Genomic DNA, 23,018 nt, shown 5'->3' with positions numbered 1-23,018 from the left:
CCCTAGTAGATAGTAAATTATGTTACCATTGTGCTCCCCATCTCCCTGCTCCTTAACCCCCTCTCCTTGTAAAAACTATTACACACAAGTCATTAAAGACTGTCAGCACATACCTCTTCTCTATGGCTCTTTCTTTCTTTTTCTTTTTAAATTCTCTGGTCCTTAATGTTATCAAGCTGCAGGTTGTGAGTAAAGCATAGTCTTCTCTATTTTATGGATGTCATATGTGATCATTGAATTTTAGACAATACATAAGGCAAGGTACAGTGAATACTTAAAGAGAGGAATTTCTTATCCTGAGAAACCCATGCCAAATCCTTTATCTTACCAGTTAACCATTTTTATTTTTATTTTTATTTTTTTTAAGATTTTATTTATTTATTTGACAGAGACAGAGACAGCCAGTGAGAGAGGGAACACAAGCAGGGGGAGTGAGAGAGGAAGAAGCAGGCTCATAGCGGAGGAGCCTGATGTGGGGCTCGATCCCATAACGCCGGGATCACGCCCTGAGCCAAAGGCAGACGCCTAACCGCTGTGCCACCCAGGCGCCCCAAGTTAACCATTTTTAGGTGGCAAGATCATATCTTTAGAAACATTTTAAAGTGCTATATTTTTGTTATACTATTTTGCAATCAATCTCATTGTTCTCTCTGTGCCTTAGATTTGTAGTAATTGCTACTGAGAACACGTGAAGTTGTATTGAGCTTCTTTTCCTAAGATGTTTGTGAATGCTTTCCTCTTGTATGAATTGAGGAAGCCAACTAAAGGCAGACTGGCTTCCAAAGACAGTAGTGGATCATATATTTACAAGGAGATGGTTGTAGTTCTGTTTACACATCTATCACTTATCTATTGCAATATAACATGCCTTTAAATTAAGTTTCTAAGTTATCTAAAACACTTGTCTCATTTGTGTGAAATAGCTTTGTTTTCTTGAAGCTCAAAAGATGATTTTGAGCTCTCAATTGGATCAAAATTATGCATTAAATATTGAACTGGTGGACAAAAGTAGAGAATGACTCTGTATACCATCTTGATAAGACAGGATTGTTTATCCCACCTAAGAGGGAAAATGTGATTAAGTTCCTGAGCAATGCCCAAGTTGAGGACATTAAATAAATGTGAATGTAATAAGTTAAAAGTTATAATTGAATTTATGTTAAGTATTCACTAATCCTTCTTTATAGATATGATTAATGTCTCTTAAATTTGAAGTCACTAAAACTTAAATATATATTCGTTTGATAAATATGAAGGGTAAATTAAACTTATTTAATATATTCAATGTATAATGCCATAATTATTAAAAATTGTTGAAATAATGAAAATTTAATTTGGTAAATTTTAATTAAAGATAAATATATAAAATGAACAGTGATAGAAAATGGTTCAAGACTACTTGGTGTAATAGAAAATAGGATCTGAATGAGTAAGAGCAACTTCACTAGGAGGTGATAGAGACATTCTTTGTACATGTCTATTCATTGCTGAGAGCAGTTGCTGTGTTAGTGTGACTACTGTTAACCTCTCTCAGCAGAGCAGAAACAGTCCTCATCTGTTTACAGTTGAAGGCTTTCTCCTAATTTCTGGTGGAATAGGTTTCTCCTTTTCATAGGATCTCATTATTTTTAGTAACAAGCAAGTTGACTTAGTGGAAAGCAGCCTGCCTTATAACTTAAAATTGGTTGAAATTATATCTTGAAGTTTACTGAAAATTTGGGAGGGTATACATTTCTATCACTTTCAAATGAAATTTTTTGTATCATTGTTATTTCTAGTCAGGCAATTAAAATTATTTTGATATTTTTCAATATGAACCAAATTAACACATAAAACTTAATTTACAGCTACATTATATTAAGAAAACCTAACTTTGAAGTATACTAATATGTATCAACAAATAAGATAATTATATTGAAATTGAACTTACCCTGAATTAAATATCCTAAGTTTTTGTCCAATTAAATTATGCCTTCAATCAGTTTTGGCCTCTTGCTTTTGAACTGATACCAACTACAGGTGCAAGTTTACTGTATCCTTTGGTTTTTATTATTTTGCTTTAAAATGCAGTATTATAAAACTGGGTTATTGATACACACTAAAACAGAATTTTACCATAGAGAGCTTGTTTTTCAGAAATTAAATGTTGTATTTTATTATTTGCTAAATATTACTAAAATTAAAAACGTCTATTTGCACTCATGTTTCCGTTTTCACTTTCTTTTGCATACCCAGCCTGTGGCCGTGGGTTCTACAAATCTTCCTCTCAAGATCTTCAGTGCTCCCGTTGTCCAACTCACAGTTTTTCTGATAAAGAAGGCTCCTCAAGATGTGACTGTGAGGATGGGTATTACAGGGCGCCATCTGATCCACCGTATGTTGCCTGCACAAGTAAGTTCATAATAGTAAAGCCGGGAAGGACTTTCAGAACCCTTCTACTCGTTTGTATTATTGTGACATTGTTGAGATAGGCATCGGATTTGTGGATGCATTCTTAATTATTAAATGTTTACTTTTTTTTCATGAACTCGATAAGGCTAAATAATAACAGAAAATAGATACAGCTTATGTCATGTTTAGTGAAACTTTCACATTTGCAAAATCAAGATGCATCTTAATAATATTTTTCACGTGTATCTAATAGGAATCAAGTAATCAAAGTAAATGTAAAAGTTATTTGAGTCTTACTTGGATATTAAATGTGATTAAAAAGTTATGGTTTCCAAATTAAAATTCCATCACTAAATAGAGCAAATCTCACATCTTGGTGCTTCAATTAATGAATGTTGGAGAGACCCAAATCCAAAGCCAATCCCAGACTTGCTGTAAATCATTCTTGAGCACATTAAGAATGAATAGATGTATTCTCTGTTATACGGTTAAAAGGGAGACTATTTTTAAACAACTGCACAACTGTTTTTTTTTTAGGTGCATTAACTGTTCTTTTTAATTGCTTGGAAGAAAAATAGCTAAAGACTGTGGCAAAAGTACAAAGACAGTTGTTATCCTGTTTTCATTTTGACATATTAAATGGAAAATAAATAAAGCCTCTTGCCAGGTGAATTCAAGGAGGCTTTTATGCAGCCTCTCTAGGAAAGGTAATGAAATGTTTATGTAAAAGAAAGCATTTCAACTAGTTTTCTGTATAGTAATTGAGCCACTAGCTTAATGGCCCACGCAGATTCTTTCGTTCATTTTTTTGGTTTGTTTGTTTTTTTTTTTTTTTCTATTTTGATTTGTTTGTTTATTTTTGGTTTCCAAAGGGCCTCCATCTGCACCACAGAACCTCATTTTCAACATCAACCAAACCACAGTGAGTTTGGAATGGAGTCCCCCTGCGGACAATGGGGGAAGAAATGATGTGACCTACAGAATACTGTGTAAGCGGTGCAGTTGGGAGCAGGGCGAATGTGTTCCCTGTGGGAGTAACATTGGATACATGCCTCAGCAGACTGGATTAGAGGATAACTATGTCACTGTCATGGATCTGCTAGCCCACGCTAATTATACTTTTGAAGTGGAAGCTGTAAATGGAGTTTCTGACTTAAGCCGATCCCAGAGGCTCTTTGCGGCTGTCAGTATCACCACTGGTCAAGCAGGTATGTTTTTGTGTTTGTCTTCACTAAGTGAATATTGCGACTACGTAAGTGAGGTGTCTCGCTTGGATATTTAGTTAACTTGGCTACACAGAACTCGATTATCCCAGCCTGTTGATTATTCACACCTTTAACTTTTCTTTGTCATGTCTCCTGTTGCCTATTAAACCATTGCTAGACTCATTAACATCTCCTCCAGAGATCTGGCAGGAGAAATAAAAAGGGATAAATTGTAAAGCAGTTAAGACTTGTAAGACAAGCAACTCTGCTGAAAGATCTCAAGGAAGGGAGTGAAAATATTGGACCAAATGAGATGTAGGCTAATTCTTGGAGGTTTACTTTTTTGTGTGGTATGCGCTTATGATCGAAATCTGCATGATAATTAAGAATGATGGAAGAGTTGAGTGCACTGTCTCACGTTGTGTTAGCCAATATTTTACCACGTAGAGTGCGATATTTGTACGATATGGCTAGTCTTTGTTAACACTTGCATGAGGGAGTTTTAAGTTCATCAGTAGTAGATTCGTGATCATATTACTGTTCATAATATTAGAGCACGTACTTAGGAGATCTCATGAGGATTTCAAAAGAAATGAATTAGGAAATAATAACCATGATGATCGTGAGCTTGTAACTTAGCCTAAAAGCAGTTTTCATTTACTTTCTTCTTGGCATTTGAGGTGCCCTACTCAGTCATTCTTTGTTGTGATCTGTTTTGGAAAGTATAAATCGGAAAGAAGTTTCAGAAATTGGAGACTTTCTAGATCTTCAGAAAAATCTTATTACTGAAAGAAGTTTCAGAAATTGAGGGCTTTCTCAACCTCTTGCTGCTGAAAGAAGATGCTATATAGTAGATGTAGGCAAGTGCCATGGCATCATCATTAATAAAAGGGGACCTGCGCTGGAATACGGAGTTGTGTGAGCATCGGAATAAGCTTATAACCAAGTCTTCTTGATCTTTGGCTGGCTTTCAGAAACCGGTATTATCCCAAATTTCTGGACATAGATTAATCTATTCTTCACTTCCATGCCAATTTTAACAAAACGTTACCTATTTAAATTAAATCTGCAGAATGAAAACTACGCATATGGTCTAATGCTTACCATTTTGAACAGATTAGTGTGTTCTTTTCCTAAAGGTTTCATTCTGATGTTTATTTGAAAGGCAATTGCAAATCAGATTCCCTGTGTAAAAGCAGAAATCTGGAGGAAAAACAACCTAGAAAATTTTAAATTTTCAAAAATTGGACAAAAGAAATAACTAATTTAACTGATTTGGTTTGATTCCTGGCATTTACCCTGACTGTATTTAATAGTCTTTTAAGATCATTTTGTCAGATATTTTTACCTATGTTGTTTTATATTGAAATGTGTCACCATAACTTTACAGTGAATGGGTTCAAAACATTTTAGGATCATGATTGTGACCCTATAGCTATTTTTGGAACCATTAATAGAAACTCTTAGGTCTACTGAGCTACCATAGTTCTTTCATCCCTGCTGATATCATGTACAGAAGGGACATTTTTATTTATTTTTGAATATGACCCATAGAGGCTGAACTGATACCACGAATAGAGTTCACCAAATACGCTGCTTTTGGGATCTGTTTTTTTGCTCCTTAAATGTCTGTTGTTTAATTTTTCAGATTAATACTGCATGGGCTAAATAGGTCATAGATTTTTCCCATGAATTCTTGAATCAAATATCTCACAGTAGTTAGGTAAAGTGGCTTTGGGTGTTGATTCTCTTCTGGTTAAGAGCAAACTAGGTTTGTTTGGAGGGGGAGGTAATCTAAATGTACAAAAATTAGGTTGTGATGATTGCAGAGCTCTGTACATATCATAAAAAATATTGAATTGTACACTTAAAATGAATAAATTTTATGGTATGTCAATTATACCTCAATAAAGCTATTAACATTTTTAAAAAGAATAAGAAAGTTAAAAAACAAACAATGTTTATATTTTTATATTAAAATATTAATTCACAACGGCCTAGTCTCTATTGCATCTCAAATGCTAACACCCCATGAATTTAAAGTTAGCTTTTTATTTTTTTACTTTCAAAAAGAAATGCAATTAAATAAGGCAGCAATCTGTGGTAATTGTAGAAGTTTATAGAAGTGTTCCTTTATTTTTTAAAAGGTTTTATTTATTCATTTGAGAGAGAGAGCATGGGCGCAAGTGCAAGGGAACACAAGCGGTGGGTGTGGGGTGGTGCTAAGAGGCAGAGGCAGAGGGAGAAGCAGACTCCCTGCTGATCAGGGAGCCCCAGTGCGGGGCAGAAGTTTTCCTTTATTTTTTAACAGAGGAAATTTAGAATATATTCGTGACTATTCTATTGAATTTGTATACCCACTTCCCACTGCCCCCCATCACCTGTATATTTGCTCTTTCTAAAGGAGAATGATTTGAAATTTTGCCCATGTTCATTACTATCCATGGAAACCTGCAATGATCCTTGAAATTCTCATTCTCTATTAACTAAACAGCATCACCTCCCACCTAGTTTATGCTACAATCATTTCAATGATGAGTTTAAATCTGGATCTCTGGTCAGTTATCCCCCTCATCAGCAATCCACCAGTGCCTACTATAAAAGATTTATTAGGAGAATCTGCATATGTCGGGATAAGAATGAAGATGGAATATAATCAGCCAGTGTTTGAAAGGTATCTTTCAACTACTTTGTAGTTTCTTTTCTATTACCTTTGGAGTCTGGAGCACAAGACCCCATTCCGCACCAGTGTTTGTGGAAATGGAACCCTTATGCTTTGCTTAGGGTAGGAGTAAGGTTTTCGTGTTAAAGGACCCGTGCTCCAGCCCCTCTCCTGCTACTTAGGATCACTAAAGTTCTACATGACTAAAACAGAGATAAAAACGTTCAATGATAGATGTTAGAAAAAACTTAAAAACTCTTTAGTGTCATATAAATATTATTGTAGTGAGTAGCAAAATGAATGCTGAATTAATCCCTCTTTATATAACTCTTTGTGAACCTGTCAAGGCAAAACACAGTAAAATCTTTATCTTTCACAGTGTGGGGGGAAGTTAACGGGGGCTTGGAATTGGCAATTATGTTTTATAACATTGGAGGGGAAGGAGATTAATTTTGTTTTGCCTGTGCAAAATGTGACTATTATCTAGTCACAAGTTATCTTAAGACTGAGATTCTACTTTAAACCAATAATTAGCTTTAAGATGAAAAGTGTATAGAGAATAATATGCAATATTCATATTTCAATAATTTTTGTATTTATTTATCAGGAACATATGACATACAGAAACTGGCTGATTTATATATATATATATATATATACACTTTTCATTGTTTTATTTTGTTAGGAATGATATGACCTATTAAGTGTGAAGTCACACATATCAAACATATGTATGTTGGAGGTATTTTAAAAATATATAAGTGAGGGGGAAAGCACATGCATTTAATTTATGACATTATGATCCTAACTCTTCCTTACATGGAACAAAAATGATCTTAATAATTACGTAAGTGATCTTAAGAGCTGACTATTTAAATGCTATTTTTTATAACAATTATAGTATTAAGTCAGCCAACTATACTGAGTAGTGTGAATCGAACACTGCCAAGGATGCTGAGGATAGAAAGGTAAAGTTTGGGCCTACCCTAATGAGGAACCCATACTGTAGCAGATTTATGTAGTTACACATGTAATATGACAGAGCACTTGAATATAATGTGATGCATGTTATAGGCCATTAGGAACAAAATACAGAAACCCCAGGAAGGAATGATCCATTCTATCTAGGAAAAAGGAGGTCCTCACAGAAAAGACACCAGTCAGTGTAGAACATTGGAATGGATTTGATTTTGCCAGGAGGACAAGTGAATTATATTGTACGCCTGCAAGAGGACCTCCCCCATTAAAACATTGTAAGTGCCACTATATTCCTTCTCCAGATTAAGTGCATTAACACAAAAATCGTCTGTAGAAGTATGAAAGTTCATAAAAGCAAGTAACCCTTAAATTATTGTCTCTTTTTATAATACCTCTGTTCACTGTGGGATCACTTAAACAATTAGACAATTTTAAAGCATACACAATTATAATATGTGGTCTTACCCCTGAAGAGATTTAAGGGACTCAGCAATTATTCTTCAGATCAGTGATTATGTTACGTTCATCTGTACCTTCACTGTGTAACACAGTTCTTTCTGTATGCAAGCTGTACGATGCATGTTGTGCAATTAACTCCAATGAGGAAACTAGTCATACACAAGAGAAGTTAAATGATTTTACAAGAGTGGAAACACTGAGACATGAGTGGAAAAGGCATAGAATTTGATATACGATGACATAATTACTTAATTTTAGATAAGTTATTTCAGCTCTTTGAACTTGAATTTTCTCCTGAAATGGTATTATGCTACTTGACTCCTCATATTATAAAAATTGAGCTTTTAGCTTAATACCAGTTACATTTATTAGAATAGAAAAGTGTGTTATAGTACTATGACAATTATAATAGTAGAAATAATAGAGTGACTAGTTACTGAACACTTACTATGTTCTTGGTATTTTTCAAATGTAAAATGTACATGAAAGGAGTCTCAAGGGGCATCTGGGTGGCACAGTCGGTTGGGCATTTGCCTTCAGCTCAGCTTATGATCCTGAAGTCCTGGGATCGAGCCCCACATTGGGCTCCCTGCTCAGCGGAGAGCCTGCTTCTCCCTCTCCTTCTGCCTGCTGCTCTGCCTGCTTGTGCTCTTTCTCTCCCTCTGTTAAATAAATAAATAAAATCTTTCTTAAAAAACAGTGTCAAAATTGAATACTTTAACTTCTTTGAACTCATGTAGCCCTCCTAAGTATAGGACAGGTTTGGGATAGAAGACCTCTAAGAGCCCATTTTATGCCGATAGTTAAATGTACAGTTATAATACAATACAAACTATACATTGTGCAGTGCACAATGTGCAGTGTTGATTGAAATTATGGACTAATTTATAGCTGAGTAATACGTGTATAGGTACTATAATTTTAATGGGATTGATAATTGCTAGAATGCTGTAGAAAGCATTGGGTAGGAATTAAAGATGAAAACTATAACCTCTTGAAAGAGGATACAGTTTCCCAATTTGGGCTCCCCAAGAAGCAGACACTTAGGTGGTATTAGGACATGCACTTGGGATCAGTGCCACAGGAAGAGAAAGGAAGAGAGCAAAACTGGAGCAGAGGGGAAGCTGAGCTGTGATGCAATCTCCTTGGAATCCTCAGCCAACTCCATGGGGAGCTCTCCACCTGTAAGGTACCTCCATATTGCCCAGAGCTGAAGAAAGGGTGTCAGACTTTCATACCTCTGCATTGTCCAGACACAGCTGCAGGAAGGAGCCTAGGAAGTAGCAAGGTGTCATTTTTCAGACAAGGAAATTCTAAAGTGGGACAGGGAACTGAGGTCTGCTTTTTCAGCAGCCATCTCGGCAGCTGGGCAAATAAATTCTTCCGTCCTTCACTGAGGAGAATGTGGGCAGTCCATCACAGCATCCCAGATTATTGTAGTCAAATACACTGCTTACCTGGAATTATTCAGTATTATGTCATCTTATCATGGACTACTGTCTTTTAGAAATTTCGCTCTACAATCCTTTACATGGGAATTTGCTGATTGATTCAATGTTCTGTTGATAAATTACTCTTCAGTGAAAAAGGGACCTACTAAGAAGTGTTATTTCTGGAAGATATTAATAACAAATAAAATCTTTTGGAGAGAATGTTACTGTAGCGTTTGCCTTTTGGCTATGATTTTATTGCCCTTTTATAAGAAACTTCAAAAGTACCCCTGTATATCCTAATTTGACTAATTTCTGTTTTCAAATGTCCAGATCTTATTTCTCTGTCAAAATTAACATTTGCTTCACTGTACTTATTTAGATTTGTAATGTTTATAATGTCCCAAATGAAATATAACCATAGTTATATAACATTATACATAAGCAAATTTATACAAAAAGGAGATAGTAACAAAAGTCATTTCCTGTATTGGTCACATTTATTAGTGTGACTCAACTGTGACTATTTTTCTCATAAATTAACTCAGATCATCTCTTTTCAATGATTTAAAATGGTAGGCCATCAAGTTAACGTGTCCTGTAAGTAAAATAAATTATTCCTATATAAGTTTATACATTTTGATATTTCTTTGGCATTTATAAGCTTGATTTATATTTTAAGGGAACAAGATGTTAAGAAAATATATTTTCTTGTTTGAGAGCATTTACTGATTATATTGAGTAATAAAAATGCAGCAATATCCATAAAGTGAAATGAGATAAATGCAAAAAAAGGAAAAAAATCCACCACCACTACCAGCAAAGAAACATTTTGTAGAAATAGTGTTAGTTTTATTAAAACATAAGTACATAAACACACATGTACACTACAGCAGAAAAATCAAATGAATAAGATTCCTTTAACAGTAAGCCATTCAAAATAGACATTTCTGTCATGTTTCTAGTTATTTTATAAACCCGATGTATCTGAAAGGCAGAACAGGATTCAGTCATGCTAATTCATGCCTTAGGGCATGATATTTTAGAAATTTATATATATAGTTTTGTTTAGCAAGTAAGAGTCTTAGACTATATTAGTGAAATTTAATTCTTTAAATTTTAAGTATTTTTGACACCATTAATTTAAAAATAAACATGTAGATACACTTACAGTTTTTCTTTAGTGACTATCAGTAATTAAAACACGTATATAAAGGACGATCTTTTTGGATACTATTTCAGTAAAATTGGCAACCATGTTGGCATTGATACCGACAACTAGGACTTACTGACTACTTAGTATGTTCTGACCACTTTACATGTATAGACCAGATGCCTACACAGTTTCTTCACATCCCAAACTTACAATGGAAATTTGGTAAAAAATTACATCTTTCTGTGATATGGTCTTACAGTAAACATCTCATGGATTTTCTTATAACATTTGTGACATATTATCTGTGAAATGTCTGTCTTTCCCGTTACACTTCACAGTGTAAGGCAAATAGTGACATCTTTGGTCTTATTCTCTAGCCTCTATAACCAGTTGGGCCCAGGGTACATGCTTAGTAAATTTGTTGAATTAAATACAAAAATTCTTTGTATATCATAATATGAAAAGAGACTTTCTAAGATTATCAAGATTAATATAAAGGGTTAGTTTAATTCAAATTCAATGTAATTTTATTTACATTATGCAATAAATATATAAGATAATGATTTCAAGTATAAAAATTTTGTGATTTGGTCTTGAAACTATAGGTATATTTAGAATCTTAAAATGAGTTTTCACCGTAACTTGATATCCAAGCAGAGATTTAGAACAAAAGCTTAAAGGACTTTTATTTCAGAACATTAAGCTACAAATTACCTTTATATTTTAAAACTTTAACAATTTTTCATATTTTAAAAATCTGCTGAAAATAAAGTTATTTTTTTTCTTTTAATATAACATTGAATAGAGGGGTGCCTGGGTGGCTCAGTTGGTTGGGTGTCTGGCTCTTGATCTCAGCTCAGGTCTTGATCTCAGGGTTGTGAGTTTGAGCCCAATGTTAGGCTCCATGCCCAGCTTAAAATATATCTGTATATATTTTTCATAACATATTTTAATATTTTTTCTTTTTATAGTTTGTGACTTGTTAAGACTATATCACATAGCTGTTCTGTGAATTTTCTCAATTAAAATATATGTAAGACAGTGTCCCTAAGCAACTTGTATTCTCAACCCCACATATTTACCTTCATGCAACCTCCATGTTTTCCAGTTCCAGTGTTATGTGAGTTGCCACATCCACCCTTTTCTGATTTTATAAATATTTGTAATGAACTATTTTGCTTATGTTGAGGTTAGGTCGAGGTTATTAACAAGTTTATCTGCAGGCTCTTGAATGGAAGGACTCTGTAAACATTTGAAAGAACCCTAGGACAAGGTTTTTAAGTAGCCTTTCACATTTTCAAGTTAATATATCTTAATCTTAAGTTCTTTGATCTCAGCTTTGCTATTTTGTGGATAATTATATTTAAAGATCTGTGAAGAAAGAGTTAATTTGTGTAATAACTCAGTTACAACATTGCTGTGGATTGAATTGTGTCCTCCTCTAAATTCATGTGTTGAAATCCTGACCCCCAGTGTGACCGTATTTGAAGACAGGGACTATAGGGAGGTAATTAAGGTTAAATGAGATCATGAGGTTGGGGCCCTGATCCTGATAGGCTTAGTGTCCTTGTAAGAAAAGACACTAGAGAGCTTGCTCTCTCCCCATTCACATTCACTGAATGGAAAGACCATGTGAGGACACAGTGAGAAGGGGGCCATCTGCAAGCCAGGAAGAATGGTCTCATGAGAATGTGAATCCTTGATCTGGGACTTCTAGCCTCCAGAATTATGAGATAATAACTTTCTGTTTTTTTAAAGGCACCCAGTCTGTGGTGTCATAGCATTCTGAATGGGCTGATACAAATATCCATCCCGGAGATAGTTTAGTTCCATCGTATTATGTTGAAGGAAAGTATTTATTTTCCATATGTATAGGACAGGCATAGACACTTTTGTGGGTGGGGCAAGTGTGGGAGTTGAAGGAATTTTATGCATTTCTATGATCTCTCCCCCTCAAAAAGGTACTGAACTTATTTAGTGCAATGCATTGGTAAGTGCCAGAAAGACCAATAGTAATATTTTGCTTTTGACATCCAAGGCAGTTTTTTTTTTTTTTAACCAGAGCCAATTTATTATCTCATAAATTATAGAAGGTGCTACTTTGATGGTAGCAGAACATTCTATATAAAGTAAGTTATGTGGTTGTCTCTGAATTTTTCAGGCTTGAGCAAGTTTGTCAAATTCTTGGCAATTTTAAACTAGCAATTTCTACATGATTAAGAAATGAGTGCTGTTTTAGGATTCTAGTGGAAAAGTTTTTATAACTGTATTTTGGAGATTTAAATTTGTAACTTGTTAAATTTAAGCTTCCTCTAAATAAGCTCTTCAACAAAATATATGACTGCCCATTAGGATCATTGTCCTGGAATAGTAGATAATGATGGAATTATGTAAAGTAATTCTTATTATATGTCTTGCCCTTAATAGGAGGTCCTTCATTTTGCTACTGTTAAGTTTATTGAGTGGAGATAGTAGTGAATTGAAAATGCATTCACTAGAGTATTATTTATAAAGAAATAGCTACTTTACTTTTAAAGTCAAGAAGTTTGTTCAAGTGAGATATAGAAAATCTGTTTTAACTGAAATGTGACTAACAAGACCACCTACTCTTCAATTTTAGCAGGAAATAATATAAAAAGCAAGTTAACACCAGAGACTTAAATAAAATATGCAAGAGTTTTTCAGAGGACAGACCCAGGTCAATATATATTGAATTCAGTCTCTTTTTCTGGAAGTATTACACAATTATAAATAATAAAAGAGCAAAATATATGTGTGTAGGAGGATTACTATGCTCAGAATATAAATTAACACATTTTTAAGATTGTCAATATGAATTGAATCAGGAAATGATTTCTGCTTGATTCTTAGTTGACCAAAACTGGTTACCTGATCTACTTGGTGCTGTTCCATGGTACAAAAAGGTTTGATCTGTGGGTTGTTTGCTTAGTTCTTACAGAACAAACTATCACAATCATTTCCCTGAAATAATATTAAAGGAATAGCATTGTGAAGACAGACACCGTTTCAGAAAAAAAAAAAAATCATTTAAGAGCAAGAAATCAATAAGCTGCATTTCAGAGAATGAAAAGCCAGTGGATGGTAATTTCATACATTATTCATATATAGATGAATACACATAATGTGAATTGGTGATGAGGAAGAGGATGATTATCATGATGATGATAAAAATTTGATGATGAAACTAATATAATGTATGTCAATTATACCTCAATTAAAAAAACTCGGGCTCATAAACTTGAAGTACATATTTTGGTTCCTCTCAGTTCCATTTCCTACACTCTGATACACCCAACCATACAAACCATTGTGAGCCCTTGGATGAGCTAAGGGATGTAGCTTTGAAAAAGGTAAGAGATAGTTCTTAAATTGACAAGTGTTTAGTTGTTGTTCTATTTTTGGTGCCAGTGTTAAGAGAAAGTAAATGTTGATTATTTTATTCCTTGCTTCATTGGTGATGAATTGAAGCAAATTTGATTCAGACAAGCAATTTGGTGGAATGATGCAGAGCCATCCACAAAAACATCTGTACTAATCATCCAATGCAGTAAATTAGAGCTACAAGCAAAAGACATTGATCCAAGAGGGTCATTAACAGTTTTAACCAAATGATCTAAGTAATAGGGTAAAGGAAAGAACACTATCAAGGTCTTGCTTTTCAGATGTGTCAATTGCCACTGCAGAAGCCTGTTGGTACTTGTGTCAATTCCAGCTGCTTTATGACTTCAGTTCCCTTCATACTGTTGTAAGCAAGAAACAAGGATCAGTTAAGGGGTAAAAACTAGGAAAAATTATCCAAATTTCTTGCATTTCATTTACAAAGAGGTCTGTCCTATAGGGAGAGATAATTGCTGCAACCGAACAAAATTAATCAGGGAGAAGGCAGAGTAGATGATGTATGTCCTCTGACAAAGTACAGGGCAGAGATGTACTTGCAGTCCCATAGCCGCTTGACTTAAGACACAAGCACTAGAAAAGAAGATCTGTGAAAAACAATTATCATAGCCTAAACGCACACAGTTCTTAATTATCCATAGCATGTTGACATCAGATAATTAGTGTCCAAATTTTTAATAATATTTGATGATTAACTTCAGCATATAGAAAGATGCAGGACATTGGCTGAGCATAGCATTCATAATGGCAATCATGTATGGTAATAAAATGCAGAGACACTGGCTAAGCCATATCGTTATTGTACAGTTTATTCAAATGTTACTAATACCCTTAAACATAACACCTTTAGCTCCTGTGACACCAAGCCATATCACATGTGATGTGATGTATTTATGTGTATAGGTGTGTATATAGACAGTTTTAACTATATGTACTTTTTAACCTCAAACATTTTATGAACACATACATGTTCCTAGGAGAATAGGCGCTGAAATGGTAGAGGAGCCTGAATGTTACAGATGTGGGAATCATGAACCTATAGATGACAAGTTAATGAATGGTGTTTTGGGGGGGAGATCTGGTAGAGCTATAATTTAAAAGTTTGGGAGAAGAGTTTTGACAATACCAGCAGGAGCTGGCAGAATACCAAAACAACATGATGAAGACCAAAAAAGAGTACCCAGGCCAGTTGGGTAGGCGGGCTGTCACAGTAACCAAAGGAAGGGATATTTTCCAAGTCAGTTAATCATAGAATCAAATGTCACAGGAGGTCAATAGAATGAACACAGAAGAAAGTCCATTGGATTTGACAATTTCGAGCCACGAGAAACAATTTTGGTAGACAACTTGGAGTAGAAAATGTCATAATCATATTTGTCATGGTTGAAAACAAAGCATAACACTATGGCATATGTGGTGTAAGTGCACAATGTTGGCTGAATTGAATTGTAATAGATTACTTTTTATGCTGATTTCATACAACATTTATCAGACTGGTAAAAACTCTAAGATAGATTATGAGTCTGAATTTTGTTTGGAAAAAAGTTACTGCCTTTGTTCTTTTCTAATACATTATCATAACCTTGTTTTCTCCTTGTTTTGACATCTCATCCTATTTTCGCACATCTCTGACATCACTAAGAACCCAAATTTAGCCTCACATAAATTTCATTGTCGAGAACCTGGTAATCTCAGTAGAGGTCATAAAAGGAAAGATGTTAATTCCATAAAGATAAACTATGCATTAATAACACTGTCTCCTCTAATATCTTTATTATCGTTCTTAATATGAAATATTGTTATAAAATCAAGAGACCGCACTGATTTCATAAAGACTATGTCTGTTAATATATAATATATATGGTTATATTTATAGTTACATTTTATGTTATGCTCTGTATTCACATTTCTTTCTCTTCCTGGTTTCTTTTTTTTGCTCCCAGACATTTTAAAATATGTCCCCTATCATGTACTCACCAATAGAAAAGTTGTAGACCCAACTAAAAGTTGGGAAACTTTATTCTTGCTGTCTTCAGTCAGTATGTTAATACTAAGACTTTACCTTTTATTTTTAACCACATTTCCTTTATCTTTAAAAATGACATAAACAAAGAAGAGAAAGCCATAATGCTATTTCAACCAACCTCGGGTATTAATATGATTTGTAAGTTATTTTTGGTGCACCTGCTGCATTAAATACTGGTGTTACGTTTGAAAAGACACTAACTGACCTTCTTTAGATTGCTGTCTGACTACTTTGATGTTTCATTATTTTCTTCAATCCAGGGATGAAATGGATGAATGGATCTTAATTATAGTGTCCTGGTGACTCTTTTTTCAGACCATTTTTCTGGACAAGCATCAGCTAATCTGACAAATCGTGAACAATTTACTTTATAGTTTGGTTGGGATTAAGTTACTTACTGGAACCTGCAGGGGACATAAAAAGCAGTGTCTTCTGATAAGATATCTTGGGTGTTTGCCATGCCTATTTTCAATTTTAATCGGTAACTTTTAGGAATGGAGAACTATAAACAGATAGTTCTTTGACGGATGTATTTTTTTATACATTTACCTATAGCACTTCGAACACAACCAGACCTGGTGTACCAAATTTACATATCTAAAGTCTTATTGTGTATTTGCTTATGAACTTTCTCCTGAGTTTTGACCATGTAGAAAAAGCTGGTATGTAAAGTTTATTTTTATTGAAAACAATTTTAGAAATATTACTTTATTATAATTAGGTTAGTGTATTTGCGGTGAACCTCTTAATTGCCTGTAGGTAATAGTGCAAAAATGGTTCTTATTATTTTGATTGCCTTTTAGTTTGCAGGATTTTTATGTGATATTGGAATGAATGGATTACTGAGGGGAATTTCAACTCAAATTTTGTCTTTTTTCAAGTTTAAATAAAATATAAAGGTAATTTTTTGAAGGTGTGTAGTAATAAATCAGGATCTACATGACTTCCGTAGAACAAAGATTTCTCAAGTTTTATGCTATTATATTTTTTCTAACAGTGATTGTGCTCTTTTGTGAATTTCATATGCCATCTGCGAGATGGCATAGGATTTCGTTCAGCATTAAGTTTATTCTTACAGACAAGAAAACTGTTACATATTTTCTTTATACAGGTCAATAAAAGCAAGATATATTCATTGGTTAGAGCAAGCAAATGAATAAGATATAAAGCCATATTTCCCATAACTATCATTTAATTGAACATTTTGTTTCATCTATCCTCTCTTAGGTGTATAATAAACACATCTCAAAGAACTCAAGGTAGAAATTAGATTTAGTGTCCCTCTGGGTAACTGAAATTACCCTGCTGTTGTTATAAAACACTGTTTTTTATTGTTCTTAGACTGTAAATAAATGTATTGACAGTAAAGAATTAACAACATATCCAGGAAGACTTTATTTAATAATGATGATGTAAAATACTTCTTATGCTATTCGATTTATCTAATTTATAACTCTGATTACCCCAGCATGCCTTTCATCTGTAAGAATTGCGCCCTGGGGACTAGTCAACTTATTAATTCATCACTTGTTCTTTTATGGTTGCAATCCCCATTATAGTATGAACAGAGAGTGATCTTCTCTTCTGAAAGCTGCCAGCCAACTGGTTCCAGTCTAGCTGACCTTTTATTTCTACCTGTGATCCTAATGGTTTTTCTGTTGGCTTCTGTTTCTAATAGCTTACATTACAATCTACATTTTTTGTCTCATGGTATCATGATGAGGATAGGACAGCAAGAGTGAATTCCACACCTGCAATTACAGAGTTTCATAAAGAGGAAAGACCTGCTTCAAGTTAACCTGTAGTCTTTTTTAAAATGCCTTTTGATTTATCTGTCACCTGATCCATCAGCAATGAATAATTTTCATGGAAGGTGCACTTTAATTACATTCCCATTTGACTTGCATTATCAAGCCCTATCTAGGTAATTAATCTCACCAAGTATCCAATTTTGGCCTTTATTGCTGGCAGGCAGGCCTCCTGAATTATGTGTGCTTGAATGGGTCTTGGGTCTTTTTAACCAGGCAGACCCTGAAAAAGATCTGGGGCCTTCCAAATCCTGGAACTGTGTCTGAGAAATTTTTTTCTTAGATATTGTGATTAAATTATATTTGACATCACAACTGCACTTCCATATTCAGTAAAGCCTATAGATTATTGTAATCATGAAAGGTTTCATTTCTAGGTGTAGCCAATCTGCATGTCATTTTGTTTGTGGGATGTGTGTGTTAAATTGTTAATTGTAGCTAACATCTGTATCAATCTGCTGATATAAATTTGGGGGCACACTTACCACCTAAACCTAAATGTTCCTTTACTTCAGGATTTGTTTGTATGAATTTAGGTGAATATTTGGGTTAAAAGATGATTAGATCAAAATCAGAATTAGAATGATCCTGCTTTATATTCAGTCACATACTCTGTTTTCTACAATTTTCCTTATTCTGCAATAATAGACCACTTCCCTTTTGTGTTTTACCTGTCTTTTGATTTTGATGATCCTCATTCCTTAATTACTTACACCGATTAATGCCAAAGTTCAATGATCTTACCAACTTAGTTTACACACATACAGATACAGTAGTTCTGGAGTATATAATTTGCCTTTTTGTTATAGTCTTGTTTAATACCTAGTGCAAACATGCATTAAGCATTTATAATTTTCTAATTTGGTGAAGATGTCTATTTTGTCTAGGGTGTTTTACTTCTCTTCTCTGAAGACATTTTAAAAAACTCTGGGAGCTCCTTGAAAATCAAGTTGATATATAGTGTAAATAGATTAGCTGTCTGGAAGTGATCTAAATATCTGACAATATTTTAAGCCACAGATTGCCTGATTGGCAGAAGAGAAGGTGTCCAATCTTTAGTAGACCGAATAGGTCATAATGTTTACACAATAAACAGTAAGATAATTTTGGAAAATTTGGACTGATATTACTGGGGAAAGGATGAGTAGTTCTCCAGCTTCTGCTATCACCTCTATACAGTTAACTCTATAAGTCTGTGCCTCTCACCCTCACCTCACTCAAAAATTCCTGCCTTGTATTTTTACAAAGATAGAGGTTATGATTGAATTTATAAGTATTTCACCATCAAACCAAACTCTACACAACTAAAATCTAACTTTACTTTTTAAAAAATATTTCTTAATGTAACTTTAATTTGACCCTTTGTTTTTAGGCAAATAACTGAACACATTTTAATGTAATACATATTAAAAATGGATTCCTAAAACATTTGACATTACTTTGTAAAAATTGCATATTCCTTTATCCAAGTATTGGTTTCTCTTGTCATACAGAAATGAATCTACTATTTATTTTTTTCATAGTGGCTAGAATATACAGAAATATTTTACCATCCATAATATTTCTCCAGTGAAGATGCAATAATTTAATCTAATACTATTTGATTAGTTGTGTTTATAATAATTGCTTTTAAGCTATAGTATAGCTTAACTCAGAATTTAAATTGGCCAGGAATATTCATTACTGAATGGTTCACTATTATGAATTCCCCAGTAAAGTGTGTATGCACACACATATGTATATACATACATGCATGCATACTCTGACATGTATATTTATGTTGTATGAATAGGAATTCATATTTAAAGGAATTCTTTCATTTGTGACTATTCTATTAACATATACTACCTCTAATAATTAGGTATATTATATCTCTTAAGTAGTTATATATGTTTCCTCTTAAATATTAATAGCCAAACAAAGAGTTTATGACTTTTTAATGTCTATCTTTACATTTAGTTTCTTTTTGGCATTTCTGAATCATGAGAATTTGTATTTTTCAGTAATTCTTATTGTTTTTGTAATGCTATTTGAATTGAGCATATAACAAGTATAATTTATGTATTTATTTTTTTAACAAATATAATTAATTTAAGGTTTGCAGATCAAGGAATTGAGGCTTAAGCAAAAAAGACTATTTGTATAGCATCATCTAGTGAGCCAATAGGGTCAAATGGTTTGTTAACCAGAAACATTCCATTTGAGTTATTTTGCTTTTCTCCTACGTATTCTTAGATGTGGATCTTTTTCAATGTATTGACTTGCCAAAAATATGTACTGCTTCAGCTCTTTACATAGTCAATACATAGACTGAGCTGAGCAGATTATTTACTTCTATCAAAATAAAATCCGTTTTTATATAATAATGCATATGTAGAAAGAATAGGCTTCAGAAATATATCAGACAATTTGGACTCAGAACACTGGATTTAGCTTTTTAAATTTTTATTTATTTATTTATTTATTTTACCTTTTTTTAAAACTTAAATTCAAGTTAGTTGAGATATAGCGAATTATTAGCTTTAGGGGTAGAATTTAGTGATTCATCAGTAGCATATGACACCCAGTGCTCATTATTTCAAGTGCCCTCCTTATGCCCATCACCCAGTTACCCCATCCCCCCACCCATCTCCCCTCCAGCAACCTTCAGTTTTTTCCCCTATAATTAAGAGTCTCATGGTTTGCCTCTCTCTGTGTTTTTTTAATCTTATTTTATTTTTTCTTCCCTTACCCTATGTTCATCTGTTTTGTTTCTTAAATCCCACTTATGAGTGAAATCTTAAGGTATTTGTCTTTCTCTGACTGACTTATTTTGCTTAGGCTAATACACTCTAGTTCCATCCACATCATTGCAAATGGCACGATTTTATTCCTTTTGATGGTTGAGTAATACTCCATCATGTGTGTATATCACATCTTCTTTATCCATTCATCTGTTGATGGACATCTGGGCTCTTTCCATGTTTTGACTGTGTGGACATTGCTGCTCTAAACATTGGGTTGCATGTGCCCCTTCAAATCACTATTTAGAACACTGGATTTAAAATCAGAATGTTTGAATCCAAGTTGACCAGGTTGCTTTTTGACCTTGGGCAATTAATACAATCTTTATATCTTACTAGTTAATCTTAGTAGTACATGAAGCAATACATGAAACAGTGTTTTATAAAATAAAAGCGCTTTGTTGTTGACTGTTGGTAGTACTGGTGTACAACAACACAATTTTGAACAGCTGTCCTATAAATTTAGCTGTGGCAAAGCACAGTCTTGGAAAAGTTAGCAAAATAATGCTGATTATAATACAAATTAATGTTGACTTCGTTCTCCTGATATGTAGGCCTCTCAATAGACAGGACTACAAAAGTGAAGGCATTTCTAAAAACTTATTTCTGGGCAAAACCATCATAATTCAGAGAATTCTGGGAATTAGTAAGAGGTGTGTTAGATATAATCAGTTTCTTAAAGTGAACCTTGAATTCTTAAGACACTCACAAATTTAAAAACTATTTCTATTGCCAATTTTCACACTATTATACTTTTAGAAAGTGATGCTAAGTATTAATGTTATATTTTATCCCTATTTTTTTTAAAAAATTAAGAAAATTAAGTAGTGTCAAAGTATTTGGCATCTTATGGTACTATATGGGTAAGTGTATGGATTATATAAAGTTTAATGTTAATTTAACAAAAATTTAATTCTCTAGGTATATAGATAGATCTTATACCAATGTATAATTTTCTTTACTGCTGTATCAGAATACAGAGCCACTTCCACTATTGGACACAATTTATATTATATTTTGAGGGTAAGATAGTATAAAGTTGGTAGAGAATGATTTTGTACAAACAAATTGAAAAAATTCTAAAGATCAACAATTTTGAATTAAATTTTTAAAAGATATTCTGCTATTCATCTTTAATATATAAGAAGAAAAAATTTAAATGACTTCTTTAAGGTTTTATTTATTTGTCAGAGAGAGAGAGAGAGCAAGCACGCACAAGCAGGAGGAGCAGCAGGCAGAGGGAGAAGCAGGCTCCCGGCTGAGCAAGGAGCCCGATGCGGGACTGGATCCCAGGGCCCTGGGATCACTAGCTGAGCTGACGGCAGACACTTAACCGACTGAGCCACCCAGGAGTCCCTAAATGACTTTTTAAAGTACTATTTAATATTTAGATACATAACTTTGAGGAAATTTTAAATGTTGGGAACATCTGCATTTGAAACATAAGCCCACATTTGGCAAACTGGGAGCAGGAGAAATATGTTTTATTGAAATACTAATTTTGAAAGAAAGTTGAATTTCAATGTATAGGATCACCCTTTTGTAACTCAGTAAGAGCTTACTAAGTACCTGAAAATTGTTCTCTCATTTAATATATTTGATTGGTTTCTACTTTTCCATTGGTTCTTTCTCTTGGATAGAAAATGAGCCCTTGAGTACACATTCTTGCGCACACACCCTGCTTAGATTCCTTCAAACTATTGGGGAAAAGAAAGCAAGAATTAGGGAGCCAAAAATGTAAAATAGAATTTTTAGAAAAGCAAGGAGAGAGAAGAACATAATTTTGTGCATGTATTCTCATTGTTGGTGAAATAATATATGGCAGCAGTTCCAGACCAACCTTTACCTTGGAAAGTTGTTTTCTTTGCCTTTTACATTTCTACCCTCAGGGACTGTTGATGGGGATATTTGGAAACCAGGACAATATTCTTGGACTTCCTGCCCTAGACCTTTATGCTGTTTTACATGTCCTCTCTCTCTTTTTCTCTCTTCTTTCTTTCTTCTTTCCCCTCTTCCCTGCTCCCTTCCTTCCTTTCTTTTAACTTCTTCACTCCTCCCCTCGCCTCTGCATCTCTCTAGTTTTCTCCCCTTCCAGCCTTTCTTGCCCAACTGTTTGTTTTGGTGATGAGCAGCTAGGTATAGGAAAAAGCATGAAACAATAGGAAACCACTATTCCAGCGTCACAAGGTCATATAAATGGTGAACAAAGAACAGGTTGTTCCCTAAGAATGCATTTCTTTGCCTCCAGGATGCTGCAGATTTTTACATCCTGTGATATTTACTTCTCTTTCTGAGGTACATCTAACTTGAGAGCAGCAAGTTTGAGATCAGTAGTGAGAATAACAACAGACTTGTCTGGGATGCTGTACTGTTTGATATGGGAAAATACTGGAATATTTTCTTTTTCCGCTAGCTTTCTATAAAATAAATCTTTCAATTTCTACCGACTACATTTATACAAATCAGAATGAGTGTTTTTCAAAAGTAGTTGTTTGAGGCCTTTTGAAAACAGATTTTGTTTCCTTCACATACTTAAGAATTCTAAAATAAAAAACTTAAATAAAAAGAAGCATTATGACCAAACTGATTTTATATTTGTAAGAGTAGCTTTTTCTAAGGGTAGAATTTGTCAAAGAACTTCCCACAGAAAAGTAGGTCTCATTTCTAATTTGTATTCCAAAGAATAAAAATAGAGTCTTTTGT

General features: G+C 33.8%; 1 protein-coding gene across 11 annotated transcripts in view; it reads left to right on the top strand.

Annotated features, from left to right (window-relative positions):
- The window catches only part of EPHA7 (EPH receptor A7), a 158,791-nt gene that overhangs the window by 55,592 nt on the left and 80,181 nt on the right, over nt 1-23,018 (top strand). For all 11 annotated transcript variants that reach the window (XM_008705041.1, XM_040627548.1, XM_008705040.1 and 8 more), the window contains 2 exons: nt 2,236-2,391; nt 3,264-3,599. In XM_008705041.1, coding sequence (XP_008703263.1) covers nt 2,236-2,391; nt 3,264-3,599 — 492 coding nt within the window. The remainder of the gene's footprint in view (nt 1-2,235; nt 2,392-3,263; nt 3,600-23,018) is intronic.

Source organism: Ursus maritimus, unplaced genomic scaffold (genome assembly GCF_017311325.1).
Source record: "Ursus maritimus isolate PB19 unplaced genomic scaffold, ASM1731132v1 scaffold_13, whole genome shotgun sequence".
Lineage (NCBI taxonomy): Eukaryota > Metazoa > Chordata > Mammalia > Carnivora > Ursidae > Ursus > Ursus maritimus.
The sequence above is the reverse complement of the archived record's forward strand: the minus strand, read 5'-3'. Positions and strand labels throughout refer to the sequence as shown.